The following is a 14,974-nucleotide window of genomic DNA, read 5'->3' as shown; positions in this document are numbered from 1 at the left end:
TTTCTTGATTATTTTAAACTGTGTGTTTCATTTCTGTGTTATTTCCTCTGAACATCCCCAGATTTACTCTTTTTCATAACACTACTCCTCTCCTTAGTGGAAGTTTTTTTTTTTTTTTCAAATTTTGCATATTTTGCCATTTCAGAGTGAAAAGTTTGAAATTTGTTCTCAGATTCAGTTTCTCAAAAGAGCTTTTTTGTTTTTAGTGTACAGTATGAAATATTGAGCTTTTGAATGAAGAAATAGTAACCTTGTGTGTGAGATGATGATAGACTAGATGAGGTGATCTTTACTGTCCTAGACAGTTCTCTGATTTTACAATCTTTATGAACCTCAAAGACTTCATGAAAGTTATTTAAGGCACAAAACTTACAATATTAATAATTTAGTCTACATGAAATTTTGCGTGAAATTTTAAAATTCTTTGGGTAGTGTTATTCTACTATCAAGTGGAGGGATTTAGAATTTTTTAATACTATCCATCCTCCCAAATTACTTCCATAGGTTGATTTTTTTTTTAATCTCTATTTTATATTTAACTTTCTATAGATAACCTCAAGTACTAGGTCATATTGTTAATCGTTTATCAATTTATTCATTCATTCGACAAATATTTATTTTAGGATGCCAGGCACTGCTCTACATGCTAGTGGCATACTAGTCAATGCAGTATTATTCTACGTAATGACTAGGCCAACATTCGTTTATTTGAAAACTTTCCTTCCTTTTGAATTGTGTGAGAACCAAGATTTTAGTATCTTTTTTGAGAATGAATATAAAAGTTGTTTTCTGGATTCACACCTCTTGTTTTGTTTTTGACTTTGCATCTAGTGTCTCACTCTATTAAAATTATACGTTGAATTTGGTCTTCTGGAAAGTCAAGGCAGAATTTTGTCACTTTGTCCAGTCTCCTTTTTTTGTTAATTCTATGTCTTTTGAAGCTTCTGATGAATGATACTTAAAGAGCCTTAGGTTAATCCATTGTTACAGCACAATTAATTAGTATTGAGTCCTTTAACTTTGCAATACTTCTAGTTCCATTGAACCTTTAAACTCAGTTTAATTCCCTGGGTTTCTAGAACAAATTACAAGATAATTGGCCATATCTGTCATGTTACATAATTGTTTCATTTTTGTGTAGAAAGCCTGAGATTAGATTTAGAAGGACTTAAATTATTTTCCTCTTATTTAAATTTAAATCTAATGTTACACAGAGAAAGCTTTTCATTGTATGAGATCTATAACAACCATTATGACCAATTTGGTTAGTAAAGATTTCCTAGTTTTGTAAATGAAAAAGAAGCGATTTTTTCATTTTAGCAAATTAATCTGTCCTTAAGTTATCATAACGTATTTTATATAATTATGAGATTCTTCTTCCCTAAAGTATTAGTTTTCTCCTGAGTTCTTTTAAATCCCAAAGCTAGCAGTGAGAGTGGGGTTTATTTTTTGTTCATTTTTTTTTCTAAAGATATACCACCAAATTTTCTTTCTTTTACTGATGATGAACTAAGTTTTAGTTTTATAGTTGAAATATTTAATAAGGCAAGAATTCTTTTTGATTGATAGCACTCTGTAGAAGACCATGATTTGCCAGTAAAGGTCATGATCATGTCTCTCCATGTAAACATGATCACATTTACTCTCCACCTCACATAAATAGGTACAAAATAGTCTCAATTTTAGTATTTCACTCTTGTGTAGAATATTGGATACATGAGTTGACTACAGATTTTCATTTGATTTATTCAATCATATTTAAATAAACTTCAAAATTAGTGATTTTCATAAGTATCCCAAAATGAATTGTTACCTGCTGACCAATTGGTCTTAGGCATTGATTTGTCTATAATAGAGGCGGTACACTGGAATGACCTTTATGTGTATTCCTTAATGAAAGCTCACCTTAGTAAATTACCATTATTAGAAGATAAATGGCTTCGGAACAGCCATTTCGAAAGTTACAGATTTCCCTGGTGGTCCAGTGGTTAAGGCTCTGTGCTTACAGTGCAGGGGGCGTGGTTTCGATCCCTGGCCGAAGTGCTAAGATCCACACATCCATGCCACGAGATGCAGCCAGAAAGTTAAAAAAAAAAAAAAAAAAAAGACTTAATGAAGAAAACTTTATTTTATTCATTTAGCTATTTTTCTGTTTTAAATTAGCATAACTTGAAAGTAAATGATCAACTGCAGAATCACAGTTCTGCATTTTTTTGAGATGAATATTATTCAATTACCATCTTAAATACTGCTTTTACTCCTTTATCATTAATAGTATTACATTGTTCATTTTTTGTTCCTTAAATAATCTAATGTTCTGATATTTTTAAAATCAGCATTTTTGGATGTTCAAGTAAAATTTTTGTTCATTTGCTCATAGCTCCCTTAACTTGTTGCCCCTTAAAAAATTCTTGAACAGTATTGTAATATTAAAAAAACACATGTTTACCTTCAGAAAATAAGTACCCTTCCAGTTTTAAAGTGATTACTGTGGAATTTAATTCCACCTTTAAAAACTGAGGTGCTTGGTTTCAGCGGACTTTGTAGAATAAAAAAAAGAACAGTGATCAGCACCTTTTAGAAAGTCTATAGCTAGGGTTTTTTTTCATTAGGATAAACAGACGTCCATTTCCATATATACCAGGATCCATCACTGACTTTAAGAGACTCTCTTATTTGCGCCTATTTAGACATACTTTTTGGTAAATGAGTGACTGGAAACCTCTGTGGCCTCTGTTTTATTATTCACTGACAGCTTTGCCTTTTCATTTTTCTTTTGTTCTTATTACCATTTTCTTTCTTTTTTCAAGCTGTTTTAACTGAATGATTCCTCTCTTCTCTTATAATGTTACTAGGTAAAAGGGAGTTTTTCTTTTCAGATTTGGTTTTACTCTGTCTTGCTCTGTCTCCCATCCACTTTTCTTCCTTTATGACTTCCGTCGTATCTATTGTTATTCTAGTAATTTGTTTATTCTAGACATCACCTGTGGTAGTGTTGTATTTCCTACTCTCTTGCATCATATTTAATTACTACTAATAAAGATACAGTTATGTCATTTTGATTCTAAGCATTGTGTAGTCTTTGAAAATTCTCTGTAGTCACGCATTAGTTTAATCTTTCATTTCTGCTTTCTGAGCCAGTCAAGTATTACACCCAAGTTAAGAGGACACATTGTTTAGTTAAATGCCTTTTATCTAAAGGAAGTCACTGGTGAGGCTTGATTAAGATTCTTTAGTCCAAAAGTTTATTCATTCTTATATGACTTAGTGCCTACAATGTGCCAGCCTTTCTTCTGTACATCTGGTAATATACTGGAGACACAGGTCTGTGCCTTCCTGTACGTTAGTAGAGGAAACAGATGGTTATTAAACAAATATATAAACAGATATAAAGTAAAGCATATTAGGTTGCATTATGTGCTATGGAGGAAAATAAAAGAGGTTGATAGTAGAGACTTCTTCGGGAAGTGTTTAAATGGAGTGGTCAGAGAAGGCCTCACTGACAAGATGCATTTTTTTCGTAAGCCTGTGGCCATGCCCTACTTGCTATAATAATTACCTTTTGTGCTGTGTGTACACAGGTGGCTAAGCATCTATTACTGACCAGTCTGATTGTTTTAGAAGTACAAAAATTTTAATTTTTGTCTTGTCCCAGAAGTAGTCGCTGGGCCCGTTTGGAATCCAGGGCATTTAATGGTATTTTTTTTCTTTATTATTTTGATAATTTTATGAATATATACTGTTGATGAAGTGAGATGCTATTGCATTGCCCAGCATATGAATTGACCTCTATTTGAGGATGTGTTTATCAATCACCTGTCAAGATATTAACTTCGGGCTCTGACCTGGTCAAACAAAGTCTACCATTCATTGTTACTTGCCACTGCTGATGAGAAATACCACTTAGGGCATGTTATGGCATATGTAATAAAATGTTGGGAAGTTACTGTTTCCTAAAATTCTCTGACTTTTTCAAATCTGAATCTAATTTAAACCTAAATATTATGTATAATCAAAATAACTAAAAATATTCACTTTTCATTCTATAAGTAACTAAGTTACATAAGGTTATCAAAGTATACAGATAGTATTATTTCACAAAGTATTTGTTATATAATCCTGTGTTCACAGTCTGAATAAAATGTCAAAGTCCATTTACATAGAATAGTTGGTGTTTGAATTTTTAAATAGTTCCCTTTCCTACATTTGTTAAAAGCTTAGTAGTTTTCCTCACTAATATATGGTTTTCCAATATGTGTATTCTCCAATTGGGTTTTCTGTTTATTTTAGACACAGCATATTTCTGTTATGACTTATAGGCTTAATAGCTGTGTGACTTGGGCGAGTTATTTAAACTCTCCAGGCCTCAACTTCTTTGTCTATAAACGAATATAATAATAGTCCCACTTTAATAGAATTGTGATTAATTGAAATAATGTTTTAAAAATATTTAGCATAGTATCTACATTATAGGAAGCACTTAAAAATTTTTCTTTTTTGTAATGATAATATAATACTGATATACAGTAGCAATGGAGAAAGACATAGTTCCAGTATTCTTTTCCATATTTTTATATTTTAATTACTATCATGTCTTTTTGCTCCTCTACCTTATATGTGTTAATCTCTAATGAATAATTTTATTTTAAAGTTTTTTACTTCCATAATTCTCTAATAGCTGTTCTATAATTTGTATTAACCACTAGTTGTTTTCTCATTTGTGTCTATGATCAAAAAACATTTATTATTTAATTTTTTTTAATTACAGGTAGATGCCACTGAAAGTGAACCAAAGAGTTTTATCTTTATGAGTGAGGATGCTTTGACAAATCCACAGAAACTGATGGTTTTAATTCATGGTAGTGGTGTTGTCAGGGCAGGTCAGTGGGCTAGAAGGCTTATTATAAATGAAGATCTGGACAGTGGCACACAGATCCCTTTTATTAAGAGAGCTATGGATGTAAGTGCAATTTCCTTTATATTTTTTGGCATTTTATAGCTGTTTTATTATGTGTTATAAATTATTTTATCATGTCTTTTAAAAAATCTTTCCTAAACATAGCCTTATCTTTAAATTGTTAACCATTTTACTTGTAGCGAAAGATTATTCTGCATTATTTTGCAGTTACAGCAAAAAAAAAAAAAAGACATCTTCAGTCTACAGCGATTTAGATACTGTCTTTGAAACGAGTATTTTCAGTTCTAATTTTTGTTTCTTATTGCATGAAATACCACTTTTAAATATCAGTATTACTGAAAATACTTCTGAAAAAAATGACTGCTTTTATAAATCTTCGCCTACCTGATTTAGTGAAGTTAAAAACTAAAGGAAGCCTGCTACATTAAATTATTATTTTATTCTTTAAAAAAAAAAGAGTTGGAATAACTCAGCATTTTTCTGTCATTAAAAATAAATAAATAAAAACTCTTTAGAACCCACAAATACAGTGCTTAAGAATAAGATAAACACAAGATGGTAAATTGTAGTATTTACTGAATTATTTTATTCTTACTTGAATTCAAACTTTTTAGAAGTTGGTATTCTAAAATTGTGTTCAAGATTTTCTTTCCTGTGGTAGTGAAATTGCTTTTTCTGACCTAGCTTTGTTACATCCTAATGTTTGGTGATTTGTTTTACTGTCTCATTCTTAAGTTCTCCAATGAATAGTTAAACTTTGCAAAGTTGGTTTACTTTCACATGTGAGTAGAAATTTTCTTCAGAAAAAAAATAAAGTGGCATCTTTACTTATAAAACTTTAATATAGGAATGTAAAGTTATTTAGGAATATATGTGTCCATGTATGCTTTATAAGAGCTACATTATTTTATTTTTGTAATTGAAAGAGATAGGGAATTATTTCATACACTAATGAATGCAAAGGTGAAAGATAATATGTTTCTTACTTTAACTCTGAAATAATAAGATTAGAGCCCAGCTCAGCTCCTAAAGAATATTTTGTTAATAGATTTTGAGACACTTAAAATTCTGTAAGTAGAATTTCATAGGTGAATTGTATATTTTGTTTCAGTCTTCATAGATATGCAAAGAACACAAAAATATCACTTCTGATTGGTTGCAAATTTCAGTGGTGTGTTTTTTAATTAGAACTTAAGTAACTAAAATAAATTTAGTTTATTTTGAAGTAATTCACTTAATTTGTTATTAAACTTTTATATTTCAGGTTATGAATAGTGAAATAAACTTACACTCTGGCATATTAGTTTATGTTTAGAACAGACCCTGTCAATGTATTTTAAGAACACGGTATGTGAAATGTGATCACAATTCAGTGAATACTTGAAAATATAATTCAGTGAAGAAAATCAGATATTCGTACATATAGGTGCTTGGTAAAATATTTTATGTAAGTTATATTGTCTGTGCTAGTAGATAACTAAGCCTTTCCCATCCTAAAATGTTCTGGTATAAGGTTTTCTGAAGTGAAAGAGTATAGGGGAAACCATCTCAAATACCTTTGAACAAACTATCTGTTGAGATCCCAAACAAGAGGGAGGAAGTTTCATTAGAACAGTCAGTCAGTTCGTTCTTTTAAGTAGAAATATACATTGGAGGGGTTATGGCATTTCATTGTCTTGACTTTTTTCTGCTTTTCTCAATCAGAGCAACTCATGATTCCTGGAAAAAAATACAGCTCATTTCTGAGTTCTTTCGTATTTAGTGTTTATGTTGTATACTTTGAAAATTTCAGGTTATATACTTTATTCTCGATTTTATGAACGTCATTCTGGTAACTTTCTACATGATGAACATTTAAAAATGATTATCTTTTTTTAATTTAGATATAGTGATTTGTATTCCGTCAGCTTTGCCTTTTCATGGTATTTCCCTGGTGATTCTTCATGGGCTGCTCCATGTTTGTATGTGGTTGGAGGGTGTACAGACAGGTAGGGGAAACAATGGAATTTTAGGAAGCAGGAAGAGGAAGACTAATTAGGAGAAAGAAGCTGTCTCATTCTTTCTTTTAAATCAGATTAGCCCCTGCCCCTCTTGTTTTTATTTTTTGGTCTCTTTTTTTCTAAGATTATTTAAAGAAATGTTTCTGTAGTTTATGAAAGGCTGCTGCTGCTGCTGCTAAGTCGCTTCAGTCGTGTCCAACTCTGTGCGACCCCATAGACAGCAGCCCACCAGGCTCCCCCGTCCCTGGGATTCTCCAGGCAAGAACACCGGAGTGGGTTGCCATTTCCTTCTCCAATGCATGAAAGTGAAAAGTGAAAGTGAAGTTGCTCAGTCATGTCTGACTCTTCGCGACCCCATGGACTGCAGCCCACCAGGCTCCTCCACCCATGGGATTTTCCAGGCAAGAGTACTGGAGTGGGGTGCCATTGCCTTCTCTGTTATGAAAGGCAGGGAGCCACTATTCTATTTTCCATGGTCTGTCAATTTTCATATCACAACTGAAGTAAATTCTGATATTTTGCAGGCCAGACAATATTATCTCTATTCAGTGTTAATATATTTATGCTATATTCCTTGCAGATTTTTAGTATAATATTAAAGGTCCCAAAATAGGAGTCATATAATGGTAAGGTTAAAACTTTTTCCCAATAGTAGAACCCTGCCTCTAAGTGAATTGTTTTGTAAAAAACAAAACAAAACTTGTGTTTGTCACTTTGGTAGAAGCAGAAGTGAAGACTGGCACCACTTCCACAATAGCTCCTGAGATTTCTTCCCTGACCCTTGGGCACCATGAGTCACAGCTTGAAAACTACAGATATTCCAATCCTTGTAGTTTAGATACTTAAGAACTTATTTATTAAAAATATATTAAGATTTCACATTGGAGGAATAGTACATATTTGATAAATTCCCATAGTGCTTCTCAGATTGCCATAGCTAATATTTTCAGTGTTTAACAATCTTCAATCCACAGTATTGCAATATATTATTTGGAGTATAAAAGTGTGTATCATATGGCCACGTACTGTATGGATTACAACAAACTGTGGAAAATTCTTAAAGAGATGGGAACACCAGACCACCTGACATGCCTCCTGAGAAATCTGTCTGCAGGTCAAGATGCAACAGTTAGAACTGGACATGAAACAACAGACCAGTTGCAAATTGGTAAAGGAGTACGTCAAGGTTGTATATTGTCACCCTGCTTATTTAACTTACATACAGAGTACGTCATGAGAAATGCTGGACTGGATGAAGCACAAGATTTCGGAATCAAGATTTCTGGGAGAAATATCAGTAACCTCAGATATGCAGATGACACTACCCGTATGGCAGAAAGTGAAAAAGAACTAAAGAGCCTCCTGATGAAAGTGAAAGAGGAGAGTGAAAAAGTTGTCTTAAAACACAACATTCATAAAACTAAGATCATGGCATCTGGTCCCATCACTTCATGGCAAATAGATGGGGAAACAGTGTAAACAGTAAGAGACTTTATTTTCTGGGCTCCAAAAATCACCATAGATGGTGACTGCAGCCATGAAATTAAAAGATGCTTACTCTTGGAAAGAAAGTTATGACCAACCTAGATAGCATATTACAGAGTCTAGTCAAAGCTATTGTTTTTCCAGTAGTCATGTATGGATGTGAGAGTTGGACTATAAAGAAAGCTGAGCACCGAAGAATTGATGCTTTTGAACTGTGGTGTTGGGGAAGACTCTAGAGAGTTCCTTGTACTGCAGGGAGGTCCAACCAGTCCATCCTAAAGGAAATCAGTCCTGAATATTCATTGGAAGGACTGATGTTGAAGCTGAAACTCTAATACTTTGGCCACCTGATGCGGAGAATTGGCTCATTTGAAAAGACCCTGATGCTGGGAAAGATTGAAGGCAGGAAGAGAAGGGGACGACAGAGGATGAGATGTGGATGGTATCACCGACTCAATGGACATGAGTTTGTGTAAACTGGGAGTTGGTGATGGACAGAGAGGCCTGGCATGCATGGGGTCGCAGAGTCAGACACGACTGAGCGACTGAACTGAATTATTCAGTGTCTAATTGTGCAGTTAGGTATTTACTCATACTTCTTTGAACTTTTCTTATTTGCATATTTTCAGGCATTTTAGTTGATCTCTATAAAAAGGGCAAAGAAAATAGGACACATAAGTCGTTTCATTCCTAATTGCAGGAGTTGGATTTGAGTGCAAAATTTAAGGAGTCATTCACTCTCAGGATGCGCAGTCCTTGTAGGTCCCTGAGAGTGAGTGCCTCCTTAAATTTTGCACCTTAGGCATCTCACTGATCTGTCCCTGTCCATGCTTTGACTGATTGGGATGTATATACTGTCAAAAAGTTTTATGGGGAATGGTCTGGAAGCCCCTATAGGTCAAATTTTTACCATGCACCAGAAACTCCTGGAAGGCTTCTTGGACCAGATTGCCCTGTTCAGATCCCAGATTTTAATTCAGAAGGTCTGGTTGGGGCCTGAGCATTTATATATCTGAGAATATCTGTTCCCCTGTTGATTGGGCACCACACTAAGAACAGCTGGGATAGGTAATACTGTTTGGAATGGTTGAGAATTTATGTATACTTTTCAGGCTCTAGGTGTAAATAGATAAGGTAGAACTTGATGAGAATTATATTTAGTATGACAGAGCATGAGAAGTTCTAAAAAATATTTTATAAGAGAATCAGTGAAGTAAAAGTTTAAATGATAAAAACGTACTTTGAAATTACAAGTGATTCGTATCCAACATGACTTAAAATTTATAATTGTAATAATTTCACGAGAAATCTAATAACTCCACTAAACCAACTTTTAAAAATTTCTCGTATTTGGATTATTCAGAAGAATCTGCTATTTCCATAATTAATTACTTTGCATATAACTTTCATATTGTTATATCTAAGTTTTAAAGACTAATGCTATTTTTATCAATGTAATTTATACAGTTTGGGTTCTATGACATGGTGGACTGAGGCTCTTCTTCCTCACTCTCAAAGTAATGGAATAAACCATAGTAACAACAAAAATATTAAATACCTAAAAGTGAAAGTTACTCAGTCGTGTTCAACTTTTTGCGACCCCATGGACTGTGCAGTCCATGGAATTCTCCAGGCCAGAATACTGGACTGGATAGCTGGTCCCTTCTCCAGGGGATCTTCCCAACCCGGGGATCAAACCCAGGTCTCCTGCATTGCAGGTGGGTTCTTTACTGCCTGAGCCACCACAGAAGCACATTAAATACCTAGTTATGTTCAAAGGATAGAAAAGGAATCTTTAAATGTCTGACTCCAGGAGAAAACTTAAAGCCACAATGGCAAGTCCCTGTAGGGTGTGGCAGCACAAAGGGGAGATATGATGAGATATAAAACCTGGCCCCCAAAGGGCCTAACAACACAGCTCTGAGCCTGAGACGAAGCATGTAAAACTAAGACCAATGTATATTGCTAGTGCCCTGGAAGCATCTGCTTTCTTAGTTTTTAAGGTGCAAAAATTAGTTTGCTAAAGTGCTAGGGAGAATGCATAAACAGCCTCTCTCTTGAGAAATAGAAGCCAAAGATCCTAACCCAAAGGTATATTTGGATTTGCAGTTTGAATTTAGACAACTTAATTAGTTTGGGAATTTAAGCAATGTATATTCGTGTAAAAATGGATTCTGGACTGATGAAACTTCTGGAGTACCTGGTAAAGTTCCAATAGCAAACTTTACAATCCAGGGTGACTCCCTAATAAAGAAGAATTTGTAGTCAGAAACTAAAAATCATTTGAGGAACTGATTATCACAAAGAAAAGTCAAATCAAGCAACTGTAACACACAGTTGAAAGAAGAATTAATAAAAGCTACAATTGAGGAACATAGTATGTAGGATAAAGCAGAGAAAACCTGAGAAAAACATTATGATAGATAAAATGTCATGGAGAATAGAATGTTCATGTTAAATTGCTTCATTCATGTCCAGCTCTTTGTGATCCTATGGATTGTAACCTGCCAGGCTCCTCTGTACATGGGATTCTCCAGGCAGAAATATTAGAGTGGGTTGCCATTTCCTCCTCCGGGAGATCTTTCATGTGTAGGGATTGAACTCATGTCTTCTGCAGCTCCTACACTGTAGGTGGATTCTTTACAGCTGAGCCACAGGGGAAGCCCCATGGAGAGTAGAATAAGATCTAGTAATCCTCTAATATACATTTCAGAAAAGCAGCAGAAAAGAATGGGAGAAAAAATCTATATATTAGTGTAGAGTGTTTATGAGAATAAAGACACAAGTCCTAGTAGAAGGAGCATGTCATATCTTGAGCAAGACAGATAAATCTACACTTAAAACTTACTAAAACATCAGAGGATACAAGCATGTAAACTGAAAAATCAAGTAGAAAAATGGTATATATCAAAATAAAGATTATCCTGGACTAGAAAAGGAGAGTTTTCATCCAATCCCAAAGAAAGGCAATGCCAAAGAATGCTCAAACTGCTGCACAATTGCACTCATCTCACATGCTCGTAAAGTAATGCTCAAAATTCTCCAAGCCAGGCTTCAGCAGTATGTGAACTGTGAACTTCCAGATGTTCAAGCTGGTTTTAGGAAAGACAGAGGAACCAGAGACCAAATTGCCAACATCTGCTGGATCATCGAAAAACCAGAAAAACATCTATTTCTGCTTTATTGACTATGCCAAAGCCTTTGACTGTGTGGATCACAATAAACTGTGAAAAATTCTGAAAGAGATGGGAATACCAGACCACCTGACCTGCCTCTTGAGAAATCTGTATGCAGGTCAGGAAGCAACGCTTAGAACTGGACATGGAACAACCGACTGATTCCAAATAGGAAAAGGAGTATGTCAAGGCTGTATATTGTCACCCTGCTTATTTAACTTATATGCAGAGTACATCATGAGAAATGCTGGGCTGGAACAAGCACAAGCTGGAATCAAGATTGCTGGGAGAAATATCAATAACCTCAGATATGCAGGTGACACCACCCTTATGGCAGAAAGTGAGGAGGAACTAAAGACCCTCTTGATGAAAGTGAAAGAAGAGAGTGAAAAAGTTAGCTTAAAGCTCAACATTCAGAAAACGAAGATCATGGCATCTGGTCCCATCACTTCATGGGAAATAGATGGGGAAACAATGGAAACAGTGTCAGACTTTATTTTTTTGGGCTCCAAAATCACTGCAGATGGTGACTGCAGCCATGAAATTAAAAGACGCTTACTCCTTGGAAGGAAAGTTATGACCAACGTAGATAGCATATTGAAAAGCAGAGACATTATTTTGCCAACAAAGGTCCATCTAGTCAAGGCTATGGTTTTTCCAGTAGTCATGTATGGATGTGAGAGTTGGACTGTGAAGAAAGCTGAGCGCCGAAGAATTGATGCTTTTGAAGTGTGGTGTTGGAGAAGACTCTTGAGAGTCCCTTGGACTGCAAGGAGATCCAACCGGTCCATTCTAAAGGAGACCAGTCTTGGGTGTTCATTGGAAGGACTGATGCTAAAGCTGAAACTCCAATACTTTGGCCACCTCATGTGAAGAGTTGACTCATTGGAAAAGACCCTGATGCTAGGAGGGATTGGGGGCAGGAGGAAAAGGGAACGACAGAGGATGAGATGTGGATGGCATCACCGACTCGATGGGCATGAGTTTGAGTGAGCTCCCGGAGTTGGTGATGGACAGGGAGGCCTGTTGTGCTGCGATTCACGGGGTTGCAAAGAGTTGGACACGACTGAGCGACTGAACTGAACTGAATCCTTTGTCACCTGTTAGTTCTGTTCCCTAGATGTAATAACTCTGAATACTTTTTGCTTTTACTTATATTCTCTGTATCCATATTTTTAAATTATAATGCTGTCTCTTCACTTATCAATCACTTTCTGTTATGGCCAATAAGAATCTCTTTCCCATTCCCACAGTTCCTGAATTGGTTCAGCAATCAAACTTTACAATATTACTGCTACTTTAATATTGCTTATGGCTGAGCCAGGTAGATACTATGGTTGCTCTTCATTTCTGCTACAAGTTTACTTTCACAGAATTAATAATTTCCTAATTATTTTTTGTGTTTTCTTTGTAATAGTTGTCTGATTGGCCTCTCTGTAATTTTTTACACAGTCAGAGTTATCAGACAGTCTTATAGTTTCACATTCATCTGGAGAGCTTTCTTCTGGAACTCTTGAACTTTGTTTTAATCTTGACTACTTACTTTTGAAGCCTGCCTACATGTCTCTCATCCTGGGACTCCACTTAGATTCTCTCTGATGTTTGACCTGTTTTCCTGGATCTAATGACTCTAGCTTTTTGGATATATGCCCACATTTTGTTGGAATCAAAGAGTGAGTTCAAGATCAATTTTTGAAACCTTGTATTTTTGAAAAATGCCTTTATTTTACTTGCTCATTTTAGTAATTCATCTAGGTATAGAAATGCAATTTGAAAATTATTTTTATTCTGAAATTTGAAGGTTTCATTTCATTGCCATTTAACTTGCATCGTTTTAATCGATATGTCCAGTATCATTCTGATCTTGAATCCTTTTGTTTCCCTCCATGGAATTTTCTCTTCCTTCTCTCTGGTGTTAAAAAATTGAATCATACTGCTTTTAAGAAGGTTTCTACACCTTGGTGTGATTATTTTTATTATTACTATTCTTCATTGTATTGGGGACATGGTGATTCCTTTCAGTCTGTGCTATGCTCGCATGATCCTCCATTCTGAGAACAATGTTTTTTTGTGTGTTGTTTCATGATAATTTTAATCTTCTCTTTCTGGAATTATTGTTTGCTTTTGGAGTTCTGAACTGAGTCTCTAATTGTCTTATCTAATTGACTATACTTTCTCTCTGCTTTTCCATCTATTTTTACTTCTAGTATCTAGTTAACTTTTAGCCCTGTAGAATTTTTAAAGTTCTTCTATCAAATTTGGTTATGGAGCTCTCTTCTTCATTTTGCAGAGTTCTGCCTTATGCCTGATTTGAGCCCTGTCTCCCTCTTCGCGTCCCTTGATCTGTACTCTCCTACTCCTTCCCTGAATATATTTCTCTAAAGAAAAGATCTCTCATCTCTTACAGGGTTGGCTGCACAATATGAGAATTTCACCTGGGTTTTGATTTTTAGGCTTTGTTTTCTTAGTTTGTTTGACTTTGGGTCGATGGAATAATTGCACCTTATGGTTCGAAGGCCAACCTCTCTTTTCCAAGACAAGTAGTAGTCCAAATTCTGAGTTTCCCTGAAATTCAGTGGGTGAGTTGGCTCACTTCTAGTTATTACTTATCTCCAGGGGCACTATGTTCGAATTTCCGCTGAATACAAAACGAATTCTGTCAGCTTACTGCCTTCCAAGAATTTATTGACATTTGTATCTTCTCTTCTCTCCCTTACCATTAGTTTTGTCCTAATGGATTAACACCACCCCTATGTTAAAATATCTTTTTATTTAATTTTTAAATGGCAATATATTAACATGGTTTCAGGAATCAAATAATATGTAACAGTATGCATTGAAAAGTAAACCACCCATATTTCTTAAAAGGAATATTTTAATGTGATTTGTGGAAGGAGTAGAGATAAAAAAGAATTCAGTGTAGCATTTAATTACATTTTTATGTGGTTGTTTCAGTGATTGGTGGTCACTGTACAACTCCCATGTTTTTTAAACAAATAACATTAAAATAATTTTCTATATAACAAAATGCTTTGTAAACCTCAGGAAATGACATCCTTGGTAGCAGTATCCATCACAGTAGATTATTTTAGGATTTTTTTTTTTTTTTAGAAATCACTGTGATTATAAGATGATTAAATAAAAGACCACAGAAACTGTTGCTTGACTCTGATATCAATTGCATGCTTTGAAAGCTAATTTAGAGTTTTTTAGCTTTCTAATCCTTTGAAGCAATAGTTTAGCTTTTCTATTCTGGCTGTCAACTTTTTGATTTCTCATTTCTTAACTCCATTTTGGGTTTCGTCCCCCCACTCCCATTTTGACAGACATGTTTTTTAAGCTGATTGATTATAGTTTTAGGATTTTTTTTCCCCCCACAAATGTACATGGAGTCA

General features: G+C 34.8%; 1 protein-coding gene across 22 annotated transcripts in view; it reads left to right on the top strand.

Moving 5' to 3' along the window:
• Positions 1 to 14,974, top strand: part of ARB2A (ARB2 cotranscriptional regulator A) — a 419,837-nt gene that overhangs the window by 115,791 nt on the left and 289,072 nt on the right. For 16 of the 22 annotated variants that reach the window (XM_086413086.1, XM_086413082.1, XM_086413083.1 and 13 more), the window contains one exon: positions 4,769 to 4,960. The exons of the other annotated variants lie outside the window; for them this stretch is intronic. In XM_086413086.1, the coding sequence (XP_086269212.1) occupies positions 4,769 to 4,960 (192 nt within the window). The remainder of the gene's footprint in view (positions 1 to 4,768; positions 4,961 to 14,974) is intronic. 22 annotated transcript variants of the gene reach the window in all.

This window comes from Bos grunniens, chromosome 7 (genome assembly GCF_055505025.1).
Source record: "Bos grunniens cultivar Pamir isolate PY7600 chromosome 7, Bosgru_T2T1.0, whole genome shotgun sequence".
Classification (NCBI taxonomy): domain Eukaryota; kingdom Metazoa; phylum Chordata; class Mammalia; order Artiodactyla; family Bovidae; genus Bos; species Bos grunniens.
This window is presented reverse-complemented; position numbering and strand designations above follow the sequence as displayed.